General features: G+C 47.8%; 1 protein-coding gene across 1 annotated transcript in view; it reads right to left on the bottom strand.

The window, feature by feature from the left end:
• Positions 1–19,453, bottom strand: part of TMEM259 (transmembrane protein 259) — a 160,153-nt gene that overhangs the window by 127,657 nt on the left and 13,043 nt on the right. The window contains exon 3 of the mRNA XM_063914368.1: positions 9,205–9,474. Coding sequence (XP_063770438.1) covers positions 9,205–9,474 — 270 coding nt within the window. The remainder of the gene's footprint in view (positions 1–9,204; positions 9,475–19,453) is intronic.

The following is a 19,453-nucleotide window of genomic DNA, read 5'->3' as shown; positions in this document are numbered from 1 at the left end:
TCTTCTGCCGCCGATTTTCCAGATCAGTTCTTGCTTCTGGCTCTGTAAGGGGGCCGGCGGCGCGGCTCCGGTACCGAACATCAATGGCCGGTTCCATGCGGTCGATCCCTCTGGAGCTAATGGTGTCCAGTAGCCTAAGAAGCCCAAGCTACCACCAGTTAGGTAGGTTCGCTTCTTCTCCCCTTAGTCCCTCGCTGCAGTCTGTTGCCAGCAGATCTCACTGTAAAATAAAAAACCTAAAATACCTAAAAAAACTAAAATAGGAGAGCCCCTAGTGTGCATCCAGCTCAGCCGGGCACAAGATTCTAACTGAGGTCTGGAGGAGGGTCATAGTGGGAGGAGCCAGTGCACACCAGTTAGTCCTAAAGCTTTCTTAGTTGTGCCCAGTCTCCTGCGGAGCCGCTATTCCCCATGGTCCTTACGGAGTCCCAGCATCCACTTAGGACGTTAGAGAAATCTTCTATTTGAGTATAGATATTATAATTAAACTGCACCGCTTTAAAAACATTTATTGATTTTGTAATGGTTGTTAATGACTACAGTATATTACTAAAATGAGTATTTTTATCCCTTGTCAAGTCGTGATTACGTTTCACTGGTAGAAGTTGTCTAAGCAGGAATTACAGAGGATCACAGGGTAAGGTTTAGATGCAGCTGCTGTAAACTATAGCTCTACTATACAGGTCTTTACAGGCATTGTGGGAAAAATGGGATGTATCGGAATCCTGGAGGTCGGGATCCTGACATTCAGAATCCCGACAAATCCTGATGAGTATTTTAACCAGGATCAGTAGGATATCCTGGCTGCTGAGATGGCGGCGGTGAGGAAGGGCGACCGCAGGAATACCGGTGGCGAGCGCACCGTGTCTCCTCTCTGGCTCACCATGCTTTGGGACCGACGGCGACCATATTCCCCCTCGGGTGGTGGCGTGGACCACCACCCGAGTGGGGATTTCGGACGGAGATCAGAATTTCGTCCATGAATGCACAGGTAAATCAGGTTTACTTGTTTTGTCTGATAACTACAACCATAGCATTATTTTTTGTATTGGATGCAGTTATTTATTTAAGTGAAAGATGCTCTTTCTAGCAAGAGAAATGTAGAATTTGTAATGTACTCATGAACTGAAGATATCAGCTAACATGTACAACTTGGTTTTAAAACATTAATCAGAGATCCCATATCTCCTGTAAGATTCTGCAGCTGTCACCGTACTATGGGGGTAATTCCAAGTTGATCGCAGCAGGAAATTTATTAGCAGTTGGGCAAAACCATGTGCACTGCAGGGGGGACAGATATAACATGTGCAGAGAGAGTTAGATTTGGGTGTGGTGTGTTCAATCTGCAATCTAAATTGCAGTGTAAAATAAAGCAGCCAATATTTACCCTGCACAGAAACAAAATAACCCACCCAAATCTAACTCTCTCTGCAAATGTTATATCTGCCCCCCCCTCCTGCAGAGCACATGGTTTTGCCCAACTGCTAAAAAATTTCCTGCTGCGATCAACTTGGAATTACCCCCTATGTAGCCAATGTTTAGCAAAGGCCACCAGATACATGCCAGATTACATCATGGCTCTTCCGCTGTCAGTCAAGTTGCCAAAGAGATAGCCAACAGCATCCTTGTCTGGACCGCCTGCTCTCTACCCAGGTGCCATGGATTGATATCAAATTAGGCCATCTTATCAGACTGCGTCCAGTTGGTCCCTGAAAGCTGAATAACTGCCTTGCTAATCATCTGTAATGGTTATAGTTCCTGTTTTCATGTTGATAGAACCTGCATTCCAGAATTGATTATAGCATAGGTTCTCAAATTTGATCATCAGGACCTCTAACAGTTCATCTTTTCCAGGTCACCACACAGAATCACATATGAAATAATTACCTCGGTCTGTGGATCTTTTAAAATGTGTCAACCAGTAGGGACTAACCCTGTGTATTCTAGGTGACCTGAAGGTGAACCGTTTTTGGGTCCTGAGGACAGTTTGAGAACATCTGGTGTATTGAATTTCTTTGCTCTCATGTTGATCTTGTCCTATTTCTGGAATACAAGTTTTACTGCCAACAATCCTAAGGGCTGTAACAAACACTCCGGTTTTTCCCGGATGGCAAAAAGCCGGACAAACTTTGTCCGGCTTTTTGCCATCCGGGAGAAACCGGCAGAGTCTGTCACACAGGACGGCTTTGAGCCGTGTGTGATGCTGTGCGCATACGCAGCATCAGACACGGCTTCAGAAAAAAAATAAGAATTTACTCACCGGTAATTCTATTTCTCGTAGTCCGTAGTGGATGCTGGGAACTCCGTAAGGACCATGGGGAATAGACGGGCTCCGCAGGAAACTGGGCACTCTTAAAAGAAAGATGAGGTACTATATCTGGTGTGCACTGGCTCCTCCCTCTATGCCCCTCCTCCAGACCTCAGTTAGGGAAACTGTGCCCGGAAGAGCTGACATTACTAGGAAAGGATTTGGAATCCAGGGTAAGACTCATACCAGCCACACCAATCACACTGTACAACTCGTGATAACCATACCCAGTTAACAGTATGAACAACAACTGAGCCTCAGTAACAGATGGCTCATAACAATAACCCTTTAGTTAAGCAATAACTATATACATGTATTGCAGAGAGTCCGCACTTGGGACGGGCGCCCAGCATCCACTACGGACTACGAGAAATAGAATTACCGGTGAGTAAATTCTTATTTTCTCTGACGTCCCAGTGGATGCTGGGAACTCCGTAAGGACCATGGGGATTATACCAAAGCTCCCAAACGGGCGGGAGAGTGCGGATGACTCTGCAGCACCGAATGAGCAAAGGCAAGGTCCTCCTCAGCCAGGGTATCAAACTTGTAGAACTTAGCAAATGTGTTTGAACCCGACCAAGTAGCAGCTCGGCAAAGCTGTAAAGCCGAGACCCCTCGGGCAGCCGCCCAAGAAGAGCCCACCTTCCTTGTGGAATGGGCTTTTACTGATTTAGGATGCGGCAATCCTGCCGCAGAATGAGCTTGCTGAGTCGTGTTACAGATCCAGCGCGCAATAGTTTGCTTTGAAGCAGGAGCACCCAGCTTGTTGGGCGCATGCAGGATAAACAGCGAGTCAGTTTTCCTGACTCCAGCCGTCCTGGCTACATAGATTTTCAAAGCCCTGACTACATCTAGTAACTTGGAGTCCTCCAAGTCCCTAGTAGCCGCAGGCACCACAATAGGTTGGTTCAAATGAAACGCTGATACCACCTTAGGGAGAAATTGGGGACGAGTCCTCAATTCTGCCCTGTCCATATGGAAGATCAGATAAGGGCTTTTACACGACAAAGCCGCCAATTCTGACACACGCCTAGCCGAAGCTAAGGCCAATAGCATGACCACTTTCCACGTGAGATATTTTAGCTCCACGGTCTTAAGTGGCTCAAACCAGTGGGATTTCAGGAAATCCAACACAACGTTAAGATCCCTAAGGTGCCACTGGAGGCACAAAAGGGGGCTGAATATGCAGCACTCCCTTAACAAACGTCTGAACTTCAGGCAGTGAAGCCAGTTCTTTTTGAAAGAAAATAGATAGGGCCGAAATCTGGACCTTTATGGATCCTAATTTTAGGCCCATAGTCACTCCTGACTGTAGGAAGTGCAGGAATCGACCCAGCTGGAATTCCTCTGTAGGGGCCTTCCTGGCCTCACACCAAGCAACATATTTTCGCCATATACGGTGATAATGTTGTGCTGTCACGTCTTTCCTAGCCTTTATCAGCGTAGGAATCACTTCATCTGGAATGCCCTTTTCCGTTAGGATCCGGCGTTCAACCGCCATGCCGTCAAACGCAGCCGCGGTAAGTCTTGGAACAGACAGGGCCCCTGCTGTAACAGGTCCTGTCTGAGAGGCAGAGGCCATGGGTCTTCTGAAATCATTTCTTGTAGATCTGGGTACCAAGTTCTTCTTGGCCAATCCGGAACGATGAGTATAGTTCTTACTCCTCTCTTTCTTACAATCCTCAGTACCTTGGGTATGAGAGGAAGAGGAGGGAACACATAAACCGACTGGTACACCCACGGTGTCACTAGTGCGTCCACAGCTATCGCCCGAGGGTCTCTTGACCTGGCGCAATATGTTTTTAGCTTTTTGTTGAGGCGGGACGCCATCATGTCTACCTGTGGCCGTTCCCAACGATTTACAATCAGCGTGAAGACTTCTGGATGAAGTCCCCACTCTCCCGGGTGGAGGTCGTGCCTGCTGAGGAAGTCTGCTTCCCAGTTGTCCACTCCCGGAATGAACACTGCTGACAGTGCTAGCACGTGATTCTCCGCCCATCGAAGAATCCTTGTGGCTTCTGCCATCGCCATCCTGCTTCTTGTGCCGCCCTGTCGGTTTACATGGGCGACCGTCGTGATGTTGTCTGACTGAATCAGCACCGGTTGGTTTTGAAGCAGGGGTTCTGCTTGACTCAGGGAGTTGTAAATGGCCCTTAGTTCCAGAATATTTATGTGAAGGGAAGTCTCCTGACTTGACCAAAGTCCTTGGAAGTTCCTTCCCTGAGTGACTGCCCCCCAACCTCGGAGGCTAGCATCCGTGGTCACCAGGACCCAGTCCTGTATGCCGAATCTGCGGCCCTCGAGAAGATGAGCACTCTGCAGCCACCAGCAGAGACACCCTGGCCCTCGGGGACAGGGTGATCAGCCGATGCATCTGAAGATGCGATCCAGACCACTTGTCTAACAGATCCCACTGAAAGATCCTTGCATGGAACCTGCCGAAGGGAATTGCTTCGTAAGAAGCTACCATCTTTCCCAGGACTTGCGTGCAGTGATGCACAGACACCTGTTTTGGTTTCAGGAGGTCCCTGACCAGAGATGACAATTCCTGGGCCTTCTCCACCGGGAGAAACACCTTCTTCTGTTCTGTGTCCAGAATCATGCCCAAGAACAGCAGACGCGTCGCAGGAATCAGCTGCGACTTTGGGATATTCAGAATCCAGCCGTGCTGTTGCAGCACTTCCCGAGATAGTGCTACGTTGACTAACAACTGCTCCTTGGACCTCGCCTTTATAAGGAGATCGTCCAAATACGGGATAATTATAACTCCCATCTTCCGAAGGAGTATCATCATTTCGGCCATTACCTTGGTAAATACCCTCGGTGCCGTGGACAGACCAAACGGCAACGTCTGGAATTGGTAATGACAGTCCTGTACCACAAACCTGAGGTACTCCTGGTGAGGTGGGTAAATGGGGACATGCAGATAAGCGTCCTTGATGTCCAGCGACACCATAAAATCCCCCTCTTCCAGGCTTGCAATAACCGCCCTGAGCGATTCCATTTTGAACTTGAACTTCCTTACATAAGTGTTCAAGGATTTTAAATTTAGAATGGGTCTCACCGAACCGTCTGGTTTCCGTACCACAAACATTGTGGAATAGTAACCCCGACCCTGTTGAAGGAGGGGAACCTTGATTATCACCTGCTGAATGTACAGCTTGTGAATAGCCGCCAGCACTACCTCCCTTTCCCTGGGAGCCGCTGGCAAGGCTGATTTGAGGTAACGGCGAGGGAGAGTCGCCTCGAACTCCAGCATGTATCCCTGAGATACCACTTGTAGAACCCAGAGATCCACCTGTGAGCGAACCCACTGGTCGCTGAAGTTCCGGAGACGCGCCCCCACCGCACCTGGCTCCACCTGTGGAGCCCCAGCGTCATGCGGTGGACTTAGTGGAAGCAGGGGAGGATTTTTGTTCCTGGGAACTGGCTGTCTGGTGCAGCTTTTTTTCCTCTACCCCTGCCTCTGGGCAGAAAGGATGCGCCTCTGACCCGCTTGCCTTTCTGAGGCCGAAAGGACTGTACTTGATAATACGGTGCTTTCTTAGGCAGTGAGGGAACCTGAGGTAAAAAAGTCGACTTCCCAGCTGTTGCTGTGGATACGAGGTCCGAGAGACCATCCCCAAACAATTCCTCACCCTTATAAGGCAAAACCTCCATGTGCCTTTTAGAATCAGCATCGCCTGTCCACTGCCGAGTCCATAATACTCTCCTGGCAGAAATGGACATTGCATTAATTCTAGATGCCAGCCGGCAAATGTCCCTCTGTGCATCCCTCTTATACAAGACGACGTCCTTTATATGCTCTATGGTTAGCAAAAGAGCATCCCTGTCGAGGGTATCAATGTTGTCTGACAGGGTATCAGACCATGCTGCTGCAGCACTACACATCCATGTTGAAGCAATAGCAGGTCTCAGTATAGTACCCGAGTGTGTATATACAGACTTCAGGATAGCCTCCTGCTTTCTATCTGCAGGCTCCTTTAGGGCGGCCGTATCATGAGACGGCAGTGCCACCCTTTTAGATAATCGTGTGAGCGCCTTGTCCACCCTAGGGGATGTCTCCCAGCGTAACCTATCCGTTGGCGGGAAAGGGTACGCCATCACCACGCTTCTTCACACAATTCATTTAATTCATCAGATGGGGGAAAGTCACTGGCTGCTTTTTCTCCCCAAACATAATACCCTTTTTAGTGGTAACCGGGTTAATGTCAGAAATGTGCAACACATTTTTCATTGCCGTAATCATGCATCGGATGGCCCTTGTGGACTGTACATTTGTCTCATCCTCATCTACACTGGAGTCAGACTCCGTGTCGACATCTGTGTCTTCCATCTGAGATAGCGGGCGTTTTTGAGCCCCTGATGGCCTCTGAGACGCCTGGGCAGGCGCGGGCCGAGATGCCGGCTGTCCCAAGGCTGTTACGTCATCGAACCTTTTATGTAAAGAGTTGACACTGTCGGTTAATACCTTCCACATATCCATCCACTCCGGTGTCGGCCCCGTAGGGGGCAACATCACACTTATCGGCTCCTGCTCCGCCTCCACGTAGCCCTCCTCATCAAACATGTCGACACAGCCGTGCCGACACACCGCACACACACAGGGAATGCTCTGACTGAGGACAGGACCCCACAAAGTCCTTTGGGGAGACAGAGAGAGAGAGTATGCCAGCACACACCACAGCGCTATATAACACAGAGATTTTCACTATACTGAGTGATTTTTCCAAATAGCTGCTTATTAACACAAATTGCGCCTACATTTATGTGCCCCCCCTCTCTTTTTTACCCTTGTTGTACTGAATACTGCAGGGGAGAGAGACTGGGGGAGCGTCCTTTCAGCGGAGCTGTGAAGAGAAAATGGCGCTGGCTGTGCTGAGGAACATAGCCCCGCCCCATCAGCGGCGGGCTTCTCCCGCTTTTTATAATGTTAACGGCGGGGGTTTTTGCACATATACAGTGTTATACACTGTATTATGTGCTATTTATGCCAAAAAGGTAAACTAATTGCTGCCCAGGGCGCCCCCCCCCCCCCAGCGCCCTGCACCCAACAGTGACCGGAGTGTGTGGTGTGCTATGGGAGCAATGGCGCACAGCTGCAGTGCTGTGCGCTACCTGAATGAAGACAGGAGTCTTCAGCCGCCGTTTTTCATCTTTACCTTCCAGCTTCTGGCTCTGCAAGGGGGAAGGCGGCGCGGCTCCGGGAACGGACGATCGAGGTCGGGCCCTGTGTTCGATTCCTCTGGAGCTAATGGTGTCCAGTAGCCTTAGAAGCACAAGCTAGCTGCAAGCAGGTAGGTTTGCTTCTCTCCCCTCAGTCCCTCGTAGCAGTGAGTCTGTTGCCAGCAGATCTCACTGAAAATAAAAAACCTAACAAATACTTTCTTTTCTAGTGAGCTCAGGAGAGCCCACTAGGTGCATCCAGCTCTGGCCGGGCACAGATTCTAACTGAGGTCTGGAGGAGGGGCATTGAGGGAGGAGCCAGTGCACACCAGATATAGTACCTAATCTTTCTTTTAAGAGTGCCCAGTCTCCTGCGGAGCCCGTCTATTCCTCATGGTCCTTACGGAGTTCCCAGCATCCACTAGGACGTCAGAGAAACGTTGTGTGTGAAAGCTCCCCTTCACACACACGGTTTACTGGCTGCAAAGACGGCCCGGCGGCCGCCGGACCTTCCAGTGGTGAGACCCGGCTGCAACTCGGCAGCCGGGTCGGGCAGTGTGAAGGGACCTTACCCCTCACACTGTTAACTACAATGCCGGCACGGGAAAAAGCCGTCCGGCTTTTTCCCGGCCGGCAAAAGCCGGGTAGTGTGTTTTAGCCCTAACCCAGTTTGTTTAATTTCTGCCTGCCTGCCTGTCACCAGCCCTGACCCAACTTTCTCTCAGTCTCTGCCTGTGTCATCAGCCCTGACCAAGATTTCTCTCATTGTCTACCTGCATCCAGTCCTGATCCAGCATTGTCTCACTGTCAGCCACCAGCCCTGACCACAGGACCGTACTCACTTACCCTATTTTCCTTCGGCAGTATGAACTATGATTTTTACTTTTTCACACAACAAATATGTATAAGAGTACATTAAGAACAAAAGCCAATGGTGATATCCCAAATGCATTCTACAATTTTTATGTAGTGATAACCATTTTAGAAACCTGCACAACCAATTTCCCATTTATTACTGTGCACTACCAACAGCATGTATCGTATTGGTAAAGTATAATATTTGAAAAGTACATGGAAAAGGTGTTAAAAATACTTATAAAGTGTAAAAGGTGATACTTTTAATGTGTTTTAACTCATGTTCCAATGCACATGTATGAACATGGCCCATAGAAAACTGAGAAGTTTAAGATTGATTTCCAGCCATGAGTGAAGCAAATAGTGAATAAAATATTTGAAAATCACCTTATCAGTAGCACGATATGAATCAAGAGGAAGTTACATCTAAAAGATATTTTACAGTGATATGTCCTTGTAATGTAAAAACTGTAACATGCCATTGCATGCTGTGAAATTCTCACACTCCAGTGCCATTCAATATGTGGATGACATACTTGTCAGCAGCCTATACTCATATCCTCAGTTATGACAAGTTTCCAAAACCACTGTAATGCATATTTGCTGTAAATGCTATTAGCAGCTTAGCAAAATAGACAGAATGTTAGGTTTAAGGAAAGTAAAAGGGCATACTCAAAACATTGGACCTATCGTGAAGCAAAAAAAAGTGATCAGTCTATTTTCATTCTTTGCACCTAGAACTAATTTTTTAGTTTCTGTTGGAGTTATTCTTTCTTAGACGTATTGTATTCTCCCAGATTTAGCCTGGCCCTTCTGCTCATTCAATTAACCAAAAAAACTCACATTCTATCTACTAACAATCAGCGATCCCATACCTTGATAGAGCTATTCTGGTACATATCCACACTCATTTCCTCCTCATCCTCTTCTCCATCTTCCTCGCCTAACGGCTCTTTCACCAGACCAGGGAAAGTATCGCTGTCATAGAATTGTAGAAAAAAAGGTGCACGGCTCGAATTCAATTGGATTTCCACTCGCAAGATCCCATCTCTAGGCCACTTATCACGCACATGCTCCAGACAGTTGATGGGAGACCGGGAAAATGCAATGTGGATGTAAGCAAGGATGAAGAGCACCAAAAGGGCCTATAAAGAGGGTGAAAAACAAGGCCGCTATTACTGAACAGAATGTAAAAATATAAAAGGAAAACATTTTGGGGCTGATGGGAAAAAAAAAAAAAAAAGTTGACTGCAAGTCAGCAAAAACTGCATGCACCAAACTAAATGCAAATAGTCATCTGTATGTATATACACATCTCTATGACTAACACACTTATCTCCATTGGTTTCATACTGTAGGTGTTCGGATGGAAGATAGAAAGTAGACAGTCAATAGATGGACACCAGATGGTCAAAAGGTCAACACATGCTTTTCACTTGGCAGAGAGTTAAGGTTAGGCTGTGGAAATGGACGGTTAGGAGTAGGGCTAAAATAGAAAAAAAAGCGTCAACCATTTGCATGTCGGCTTTTTGATTCTTAACCTAAGGCTGGGTACACACATGACCGACACGTTGGTAAACCCGTCGCATCGACTGAGTAGCCGATCTAGGTAAGTATACACACTTACTGATCAGCTGCTCAACATGTCAGTCAGAACACCCAGCTGAGCGGGCATTTGAATTTGCCCATCCAGTTGTGATGTCAGACCCCGAGCCATCAGGCTCACAATATACTGGCCATTCGATTGAATGACCAATATAGCAACCAGTGTGTACCCAACTTTAGTCTATATTGACAGTTTAATTGTTGACCTTTTCACCGTGGACCTACTTAATATATACTGTCAATCTTTTATTCCACACAAAGTTTCATAGCCATCACTATCAGTAAACACTTACAAAAGATTGTCGAAACAGGTGCAATTATGCAGATGCACAACTCTTTATAGCCTGCAATTCTGTGAACATCAGAATGCCCTGTAACAACCCATCAGTTGCAAGTGGAGATGCATTCTGTTTTCACACCACTCCAACTCACCATAGAGCACCTGCTTTGTGCAGGTGTATAAGGAAAACAAGGAAGATATGCCGCACATTCTGACTTGCAATCAACTTTGTGCCTGCTGCTTTTTCACCGGTCAATTAGTATTCCAATAGACAACATGCCAGCATTAAAAATTATAGATATTTAGATTTAGGTTTTTTTTGTGTAAACCCGGTACACATTAGCAGACGTGTGTACCCAGCGATGTTAGCTGCGGCGGGGGGCAAGTGCATACACACTTGGCAATGCCAGCGTTGACGAGGTCCTCCATCGCCTGGACTGTTCAGACTAAGAAGGGGGTCGTTAACGATGTTGAGTGTACACACTAGACAAGATAGTAGAAGATCTCGCCCAGACTGGCCCTTCTGAACAATATTCTTTACTTTCTCGACTAGTGTGTATGGGGCTTAATAGGGACCACTTTCTTACATCATAATCACAGAAATATTGCACAGATTACTTAAACCTGATACTTGACGTTGTTAAAACTACACTGGGTATATTATGCAATGTGCAGCATAAACAGCCATGACAGTTTCTGCACACCAACTCAAAAACACTTTCTAAGAGAATCTCTAACATGTTACTCAGTCACTGAAAATAAGTACAACCACACTTTCCCATTTAGCATTAGTAGATAGAGTAGTTAGAAAGGAGAGAAAAAAAAACACAACCATCCACAAACAAAAATGTACATACATTATACATGTATATTTTATTATGGCTCACGTTAGACTACACCTGTAAAAGCATGTATATTTGGCCTATGACTATTGAAAGTTACAGAATCAAATTTAGTGGGATATGGAGAGGTTGGTTTTTGTTTTATTTTTTAATGCTGTATGTAGAATGCTTAAACAAAAGCGGATATGCAGCATTAATTATTTTGTTGTCTGACTAAAACATTACAGTTAGCTTGTTCTTTAATGGGTACTCTTCTGGACATAAAAAATAAGAATTTAATTACCGATAATTCTATTTCTCGTAGTCCGTAGTGGATGCTGGGAACTCCGTAAGGACCATGGGGAATAGCGGCTCCGCAGGAGACTGGGAACAAAAAGAAAGCTTTAGGACTACCTGGTGTGCACTGGCTCCTCCCCCTATGACCCTCCTCCAAGCCTCAGTTAGGATACTGTGCCCGGACGAGCGTACACAATAAGGAAGGATTTTGAATCCCGGGTAAGACTCATACCAGCCACACCAATCACACCGTACAACTTGTGATATGAAACCCAGTTAACAGCATGATAACAGAGGAGCCTCTGAATAGATGGCTCACAACAAGAACCCGATTAGTTAACAATAACTATGTACAAGTATTGCAGACAATCCGCACTTGGGATGGGCGCCCAGCATCCACTACGGACTACGAGAAATAGAATTATCGGTAAGTAAATTCTTATTTTCTCTGACGTCCTAGTGGATGCTGGGAACTCCGTAAGGACCATGGGGATTATACCAAAGCTCCCAAACGGGCGGGAGAGTGCGGATGACTCTGCAGCACCGAATGAGAGAACTCCAGGTCCTCCTCAGCCAGGGTATCAAATTCATAGAATTTTGCAAACGTGTTTGCCCCTGACCAAGTAGCTGCTCGGCAAAGTTGTAAAGCCGAGACCCCTCGGGCAGCCGCCCAAGATGAGCCCACCTTCCTTGTGGAATGGGCTTTTATTGATTTAGGCTGCGGTCATCCTACCGCAGAATGCGCCAGCTGAATAGTGCTACAAATCCAGCGCGCAATCGACTGCTTAGAAGCAGGAGCACCCAGCTTGTTGGGTGCCATCAGGATAAACAGCGAGTCAGTTTTCCTGACTCCAGCCGTCCTGGAAAAATAAAATTTTCAGGGCCCTGACTACGTCCAGCAACTTGGAATCCTCCAAGTCCCTAGTAGCCGCAGGCACCACAATAGGTTGGTTCAAGTGAAAACCTGAGACCACCTTTGGGAGAAACTGAGGACGAGTCCTCAACTCTGCCCTATCCATATAGAAAACCAGATAAGGCTTTTACATGACAAAGCCGCCAATTCTGACACACGCCTGGCCAAGGCCAAGGCCAACAGCATGACCACTTTCCACGCGAGATACTTTAGCTCCATGGTTTTAAGTGTCTCAACCAATGCGACTTTAGGAAATCCAACACCACGTTGAGATCCAAAAAGTGCCACAGGAGGCACAAAAGGAGGCTGAATATGTAGTACTCCTTTAACCAAAGTCTGAACTTCAGGCAGTGAAGCCAGTTCTTTCTGGAAGAAAATCGACAGAGCCGAAATCTGGACCTTGATGGACCCCAATTTGAGGCCCAAACGTCACCCTTGCTTGCAGGAAGTGCAGGAATCGACATAGTTGAAATTCCTCCGTCAGGGCCTTCATGGCCTCCCACCAAGCAATAAATTTTCGCCAAACGCGGCGATAATGTCTTGCGGTGACATCCTTCCTGGCTATGATCAGGGTAGGGATGACTTCCTTCGGAATACCCTTTTCCTTTAGGATCCGGTGTTCTACCGCCATGCCGTCAAACGCAGCCGCGGTAAGTCTTGGAACAGACAGGGTCCCTGCTGCAGCAGGTCTTGTCTAAGCGGCAGAGGCCAAGGGTCCTCTGCCAGCATCTCTTCGGGTACCAAGCTCTTCATGGCCAATCCGGAACCCCGAGTATGGTTTTCACTCCTCGCCTTCTTATTATTCTCAGTACCTTGGGTATGAGAGGTAGAGGAGGAGACACATAAACCGACTGGTACACCCACGGTGTCACTAGAGCGTCCCCAGCGATCGCCTGAGGGTCCCTTGACCTGGCGCAATATCTTTTCAACTTCTTGTTGAGGCGGGACGCCATCATGTCCACCCGTGGTCATTCCCAACGGTTTACCCGCATTTGGAAAACTTCTGAATGAAGTCCCCATTCTCCTGGGTGTAGGTCGCCCATCGGAGAATCCTTGTGGCTTCTGCCATCGCCATCCTGCTTCTTGTGCCGCCCTGTTTACATGGGCGACCGCCGTGATGTCGTCTGATTGGATCAGTACCGGCTGGTTCTGAAGCAGGGGCCTTGCTTGGCTTAGGGCATTGTAAATGGCCCTTCGCTGCAGAATATTTATGTGAAGCGAAATCTCCTTGGAAATTTCTTCCCTGTGTGACTGCACCCCAGCCCCGAAGGCTGGCATCCGTGGTCACCAGGACCCAGTCCTGTATTCCGAATCTGCGGCCCTCTAGTAGATAAGCCCTCTGCAGCCACCACAGCAGCGACACCCTGTTTCTTGCTGACAGGGTTATCCGCTGTTGTATCTGTAGATGGGACCCGGACCATTAGTCCCACAGGTCCCACTGGAACGTCCTTGCGTGGAGTCTTCCGAATGGAATTATGCTTCGTACGAAGCTACCATTTTTCCCAGGACTCGTGTGCATTGATGTACCGACACCTGTCCTGGTTATAGGATGTCTCTGACTAGAGATGACAACTCCTCGGCTTTTTCCACTGGAAGAAACACTCTTTTCTGGTCTGCGTTCAGAAACATTTCCAGGAACAGAAGACGTGTCGTCGGGACCAGCTGTGACTTTGGAATATTGAGAATCCAGTCGTGCTGTTGTAGCACTTCCTGAGAGAGTGCTACCCCCACTACCAACTGTTCTTTGGACCTCGCCTTTATCAGGAGATCGTCCAAGTACGGGATAATAAAAACTTCCTTCTTGCGAAGGAGTATCATCACTTCTGCCATTACCTAGGTAAAGACCTTCGGTGCCGTGGACAACTCCACCGGCCACGTCTGGAACTGATAGTGACAGTCCTGTACCACATATCTGAGGTACTCCTGGTGAGGAGGGTAAATGGGGACATGCAGGTATGCATCCTTGATGTCCAGGGAGACCCTGTAATCCCCCTCGTCCAGGCTCGTAATATCCGCCCTGAGCGATTCCATCTTGAACTTGAAACTTCTGATATAAAAGTTCAAGTATTTTAATTTCAAGATGGGTCTCACCGAAACGTTTCGGTACCACAACCACTGTGGAATAGTAACCCCTTCCTTGCTGAAGGAGGGGCACCTTGACAATCACTTGTTGTGATTATAGTGTTGAATATCCACCAACACCGTCTCCCTGGCAGAGGGAGGTGCCGGTAAGGCAGATTTTAGGAAACGGCGGGGGGAAGAACGTCTCGAACTCCAGCCTGTACCCCTGAGATACTACTTGAAGGACCCAGGGATCCATGTGAGAGAGCCCACTGTCCGCTGAAATTTCTGAGACAGGCCCCCACCGTACCCGGGTCCGCCTGAGCAGCCCCCGCACCATGCTGTGGACCTACCGGACGCAGGGAGGATTTCTGCTCTTGGGAACTAGCTGTGTGTTGCAGCTTTTTCCTCTACCTTTGCCTCTCGGCAGAAAGGATGAGCCTCTAGCCCTCTTGCTTTTCTGGGGCCGAAAGGACTGTACTTGATGATACGGTGCTTTCTTTTGTTGTGGGGTAGCCTGTGGCAAAAAAATCGATTTCCCAACAGTAGCTGTGGAAACGAGGTCTGAAAAACCATCCCCAAACAGTTTTACCCCCTTATAGGGCAACTTCCATGTGCAGATTCGAGTCGGCATCGCCTGACCATTGCCAAGTCCATAACCCCCGTCTGGCGGCAATGGACTTAGCGCTTATTTTTGATGCCAGCCGGCAAATATCCCTCTGTGCATCACGTATGTATAAGACCACGTCTTTTATATGCTCTATTTTCAGCAAAATATTGTCCCTATCCATAGTTATTTTCCGACAGGGAATCTGACCACACAGCGGGAGCACTGCACATCCATGCCGAAGCAACGGCTGGTCGCAATATAATGCCCTAGTGTGTGACTATATCTTATAGGGTAACCTCCTGCTTTCTATCAGCAGGTCCCTTCAGGGCGGCCGTATCCGGAGACGGTAGTGCCACCTTTTCTGATAAGCGTGTAAGCGCTGTATCTACCCTATGGGGTGTTTCCCCGCGTGACCTATCCTCTGGCGGGAAAGGGTACGCTGCCAATAACGGTTTTAGAAATTATCAATTTCTTACTGGGGGAAGACCACTCTTCCTCACACACCTCATTTAATTTCTCAGATGCAGGAAAAACTACTAATAGTTTTCTCTCACCAAACACAATACCCTTTTATGTGGTACCTGGGGTATAATCATAAATGTGTAATACATTTTTCATTGCCTCAATTCTGTAACGGGTGGACCTATTTGGAGGGTACACCAGTCTCATCGACGTCGACACTGGAGTCAGTATCCGTGTCGACATCTGTGTCTGTTATCTGAGGTAGCGGGCGATTTTAGAGCCCCCCATGACATTTGAGACGCTGGAACAGGCACAAGCTGAGTAGCCGGCTGTTCTGTGTCGTCGACCTTTTATGTAAGGAGTTGACACTTTCACGTAATCTTTCCATAAGTTCAACCACACCGGTGTCGACCCCGCAGGGGGTGACAACATATTTACAGGCATTCGCTCCGCCTCCACCTCATTATCCTCCACATACCTGTCGACACAGCCGTACCGACACACAGCACACACACAGGGAATGCTCTGATAGAGGACAGGACCCCACAAAGCCCTTTGGGGAGACAGAGGGAGAGTATGCCAGCACACACCTGGGCGCTATATATCACAGGGATAGCACCTATAAAAAGTGTTTTCCCTTATAGCTGCATATATATATGTATACTGCGCCTAAATTGTGCCCCCCCTCTCTTTTTAACCCTTTCTGTAGTGTATGAACTGCAGGGGAGAGCAAGGGAGCTTCCCTCCAACGGAGCTGTGAGGGAAAAATGGCGCCAGTGTGCCGAGTAGATAGCTCCGCCCCTTTTTCGCGGACTTTTCTCCCGCATTTTTATGGATTCTGGCAGGGGTTAATGTACATCCATATAGCCCTGGGGGTTATATGTGATGTATTTTTGCCAGCCAAGGTGTTAATATTGCTGCTCAGGGCACCCCCCCCCAGCGCCCTGCACCCATCAGTGACCGCAGTGTGAGGTGTGCAGGAGGAGCAATGGCGCACAGCTGCAGTGCTGTGCGCTACCTTGATGAAGACTGATGTCTTCTGCCGCCGATTTTCCAGACCTCTCCTTGCTTCTGGCTCTGTAAGGGGGCCGGCAGCGCGGCTCTGGGACCGGACTCCGAGGCTGGGCCTGTGTTCGATCCCTCTGGAGCTAATGGTGTCCAGTAGCCTAAGAAGCCCAAGCTGGCTGCAAGCAGGCAGGTTCGCTTCTTCTCCCCTTAGTCCCTCGATGCAGTGAGCCTGTTGCCAGCAGGTCTCACTGAAAATAAAAAACCTAAAACTAACTTTTATCTAAGAAGCTCAGGAGAGCCCCCTAGATTGCACCCTGCTCGGTCGGGCACAAAAATCTAACTGAGGCTTGGAGGAGGGTCATAGGGGGAGGAGCCAGTGCACACCAGGTAGTCCTAAAGCTTTCTTTTTGTGCCCAGTCTCCTGCGGAGCCGCTATTCCCCATGGTCCTTACGGAGTTCCCAGCATCCACTAGGACGTCAGAGAAATATGAAAATGCCTGCAAGAAGCATACATGTGGGGTTATATTTACTAGTGGGCAGTATATCAGACACTGATCATCGGCCGATTCGACAGATAGTTTTAAAACAGCAGCAGGAATCAATGATCAATGCTAAATCAGGCTTGTTTATCATCTATTTCTGTTGCCGTTTTAAAACAATCAAAGTCGTCCATTAGTCTGTTACCAACAGACTTTGGGCGAGAGTCAAATGTTTCCTTGCGGGCAGTCACTAGATGGCGCCCAAACGGAGCTATTCAATTGTAGCTCCATTCAGGCATGATGGTTGCTGGCATCTGCATTTCAGCTCGCACACCCAGGGGTGGCGAGCTGAAATGCCCAAAAAGTGACCCATTTGGGCGCCCAAATGGCACTTTTCGTGATCGAGCTCTGCACTTTGGTCGGGATTAGCTGCTTTACATTACATAAACCAGACCTTTATAGGCACAATCAGCGCGGGAAAAAGACAACAATTAAATTGTGCCCAGTGATCTCCCATCACTTTAGACACTTTAGATTGTGGGCAGAAAACAACGGAATATTGCCCTTTGATTTCAATAGCACGCTTGCAGTCATCTAATTCAGTTGCCATGTACGTAATGTGAAAATTACATGATATACATATTTGTTCCCAACTGTGTCTCGAAGTACACAAACTTGACATCCTGATACTCCTTCAAAGAGGCCAACTACACTTTGGGTTCATTTTCTGGGACTGAAATGTGTGAAAAACAACAATTTCCACAATTTTACCTACATAATGCCCATAAAACATAAGCAAATGTATGCCAGTAAAATGAATGACCAGAAATAAAGTTATACGTGGGGAAATGGACATTACCTAAAAATGAAATATAACCTGGTGATTAAGGCAGCTACTGATAAGCACCGCAGACTATGAAAAGGCAATGGCACTTCTGAATACTAGTGCAATAAAATAAGAATTTACTTACCGATAATTCTATTTCTCATAGTCCGTAGTGGATGCTGGGGACTCCGAAAGGACCATGGGGAATAGCGGCTCCGCAGGAGACTGGGAACAAAAGTAAAAAGCTTTAGGACTACCTGGTGTGCACTGGCTCCTCCCCCTATGACCCTCCTCCAAGCCTCAGTTAGGATACTGTGCCCGGACGAGCGTACACAATAAGGAAGGATTTTGAATCCCGGGTAAGACTCATACCAGCCACACCAATCACACCGTACAACTTGTGATCTGAACCCAGTTAACAGCATGATAACAGAAGGAGCCTCTGAAAAGATGGCTCACAACAACAATAACCCGATTTTTGTAACAATAACTATGTACAAGTAATGCAGACAATCCGCACTTGGGATGGGCGCCCAGCATCCACTACGGACTATGAGAAATAGAATTATCGGTAAGTAAATTCTTATTTTCTCTAACGTCCTAGTGGATGCTGGGGACTCCGAAAGGACCATGGGGATTATACCAAAGCTCCCAAATGGGCGGGAGTGCGGATGACTCTGCAGCACCGAATGAGAGAACTCCAGGTCCTCCTCAGCCAGGGTATCAAATTTGTAGAATTTAGCAAACGTGTTTGCCCCTGACCAAGTAGCTGCTCGGCAAAGTTGTAAAGCCAAGACCCCTCGGGCAGCCGCCCAAGATGAGCCCACTTTCCGTGTGGAATGGGCTTTTACAGATTTTGGCTGTGGCAGGCCTGCCACAGAATGTGCAAGCTGAATTGTACTACAAATCCAACGAGCAATCGTCTGCTTAGAAGCAGGAGCACCCAGCTTGTTGGGTGCATACAGGATAAACAGCGAGTCAGATTTTCTGACTCCAGCCGTCCTGGAAACATATATTTTCAGGGCCCTGACTACGTCCAGCAACTTGGAATCCTCCAAGTCCCTAGTAGCCGCAGGCACCACAATAGGCTGGTTTAAGTGAAATGCTGAAACCACCTTAGGGAGAAATTGAGGACGAGTCCTCAATTCTGCCCTGTCCGTATGAAAAATTAGGTAAGGGCTTTTATAGGATAAAGCCGCCAATTCTGAAACACGCCTGGCTGAAGCCAGGGCTAACAGCATTACCACTTTCCATGTGAGATATTTTAAGTCCACAGTGGTGAGTGGTTCAAACCAATGTGATTTTAGGAATCCCAAAACTACATTGAGATCCCAAGGTGCCACTGGAGGCACAAAAGGAGGCTGTATATGCAGTACTCCCTTGACAAACGTCTGAACTTCAGGAACAGAAGCTAGTTCTTTTTGGAAGAATATTGACAAGGCCGAAATTTGAACCTTAATGGACCCTAATTTGAGGCCCATAGACAGTCCTGTTTGCAGGAAATGCAGGAATCGACCCAGTTGAAATTCCTCTGTAGGGGCCTTCCTGGCCTCGCACCACGCAACATATTTACGCCAAATACGGTGATAATGTTGTACGGTCACATCCTTCCTGGCTTTGATCAGGGTAGGGATGACTTCCTCCGGAATGCCTTTTTCCTTCAGGATCCGGCGTTCAACCGCCATGCCGTCAAACGCAGCCACGGTAAGTCTTGGAACAGACATGGTCCCTGCTGGAGCAGGTCCTTTCTTAGAGGTAGAGG

The sequence above is a fragment of the Pseudophryne corroboree genome, chromosome 1 (genome assembly GCF_028390025.1).
Source record: "Pseudophryne corroboree isolate aPseCor3 chromosome 1, aPseCor3.hap2, whole genome shotgun sequence".
Lineage (NCBI taxonomy): Eukaryota > Metazoa > Chordata > Amphibia > Anura > Myobatrachidae > Pseudophryne > Pseudophryne corroboree.
The sequence above is the reverse complement of the archived record's forward strand: the minus strand, read 5'-3'. Positions and strand labels throughout refer to the sequence as shown.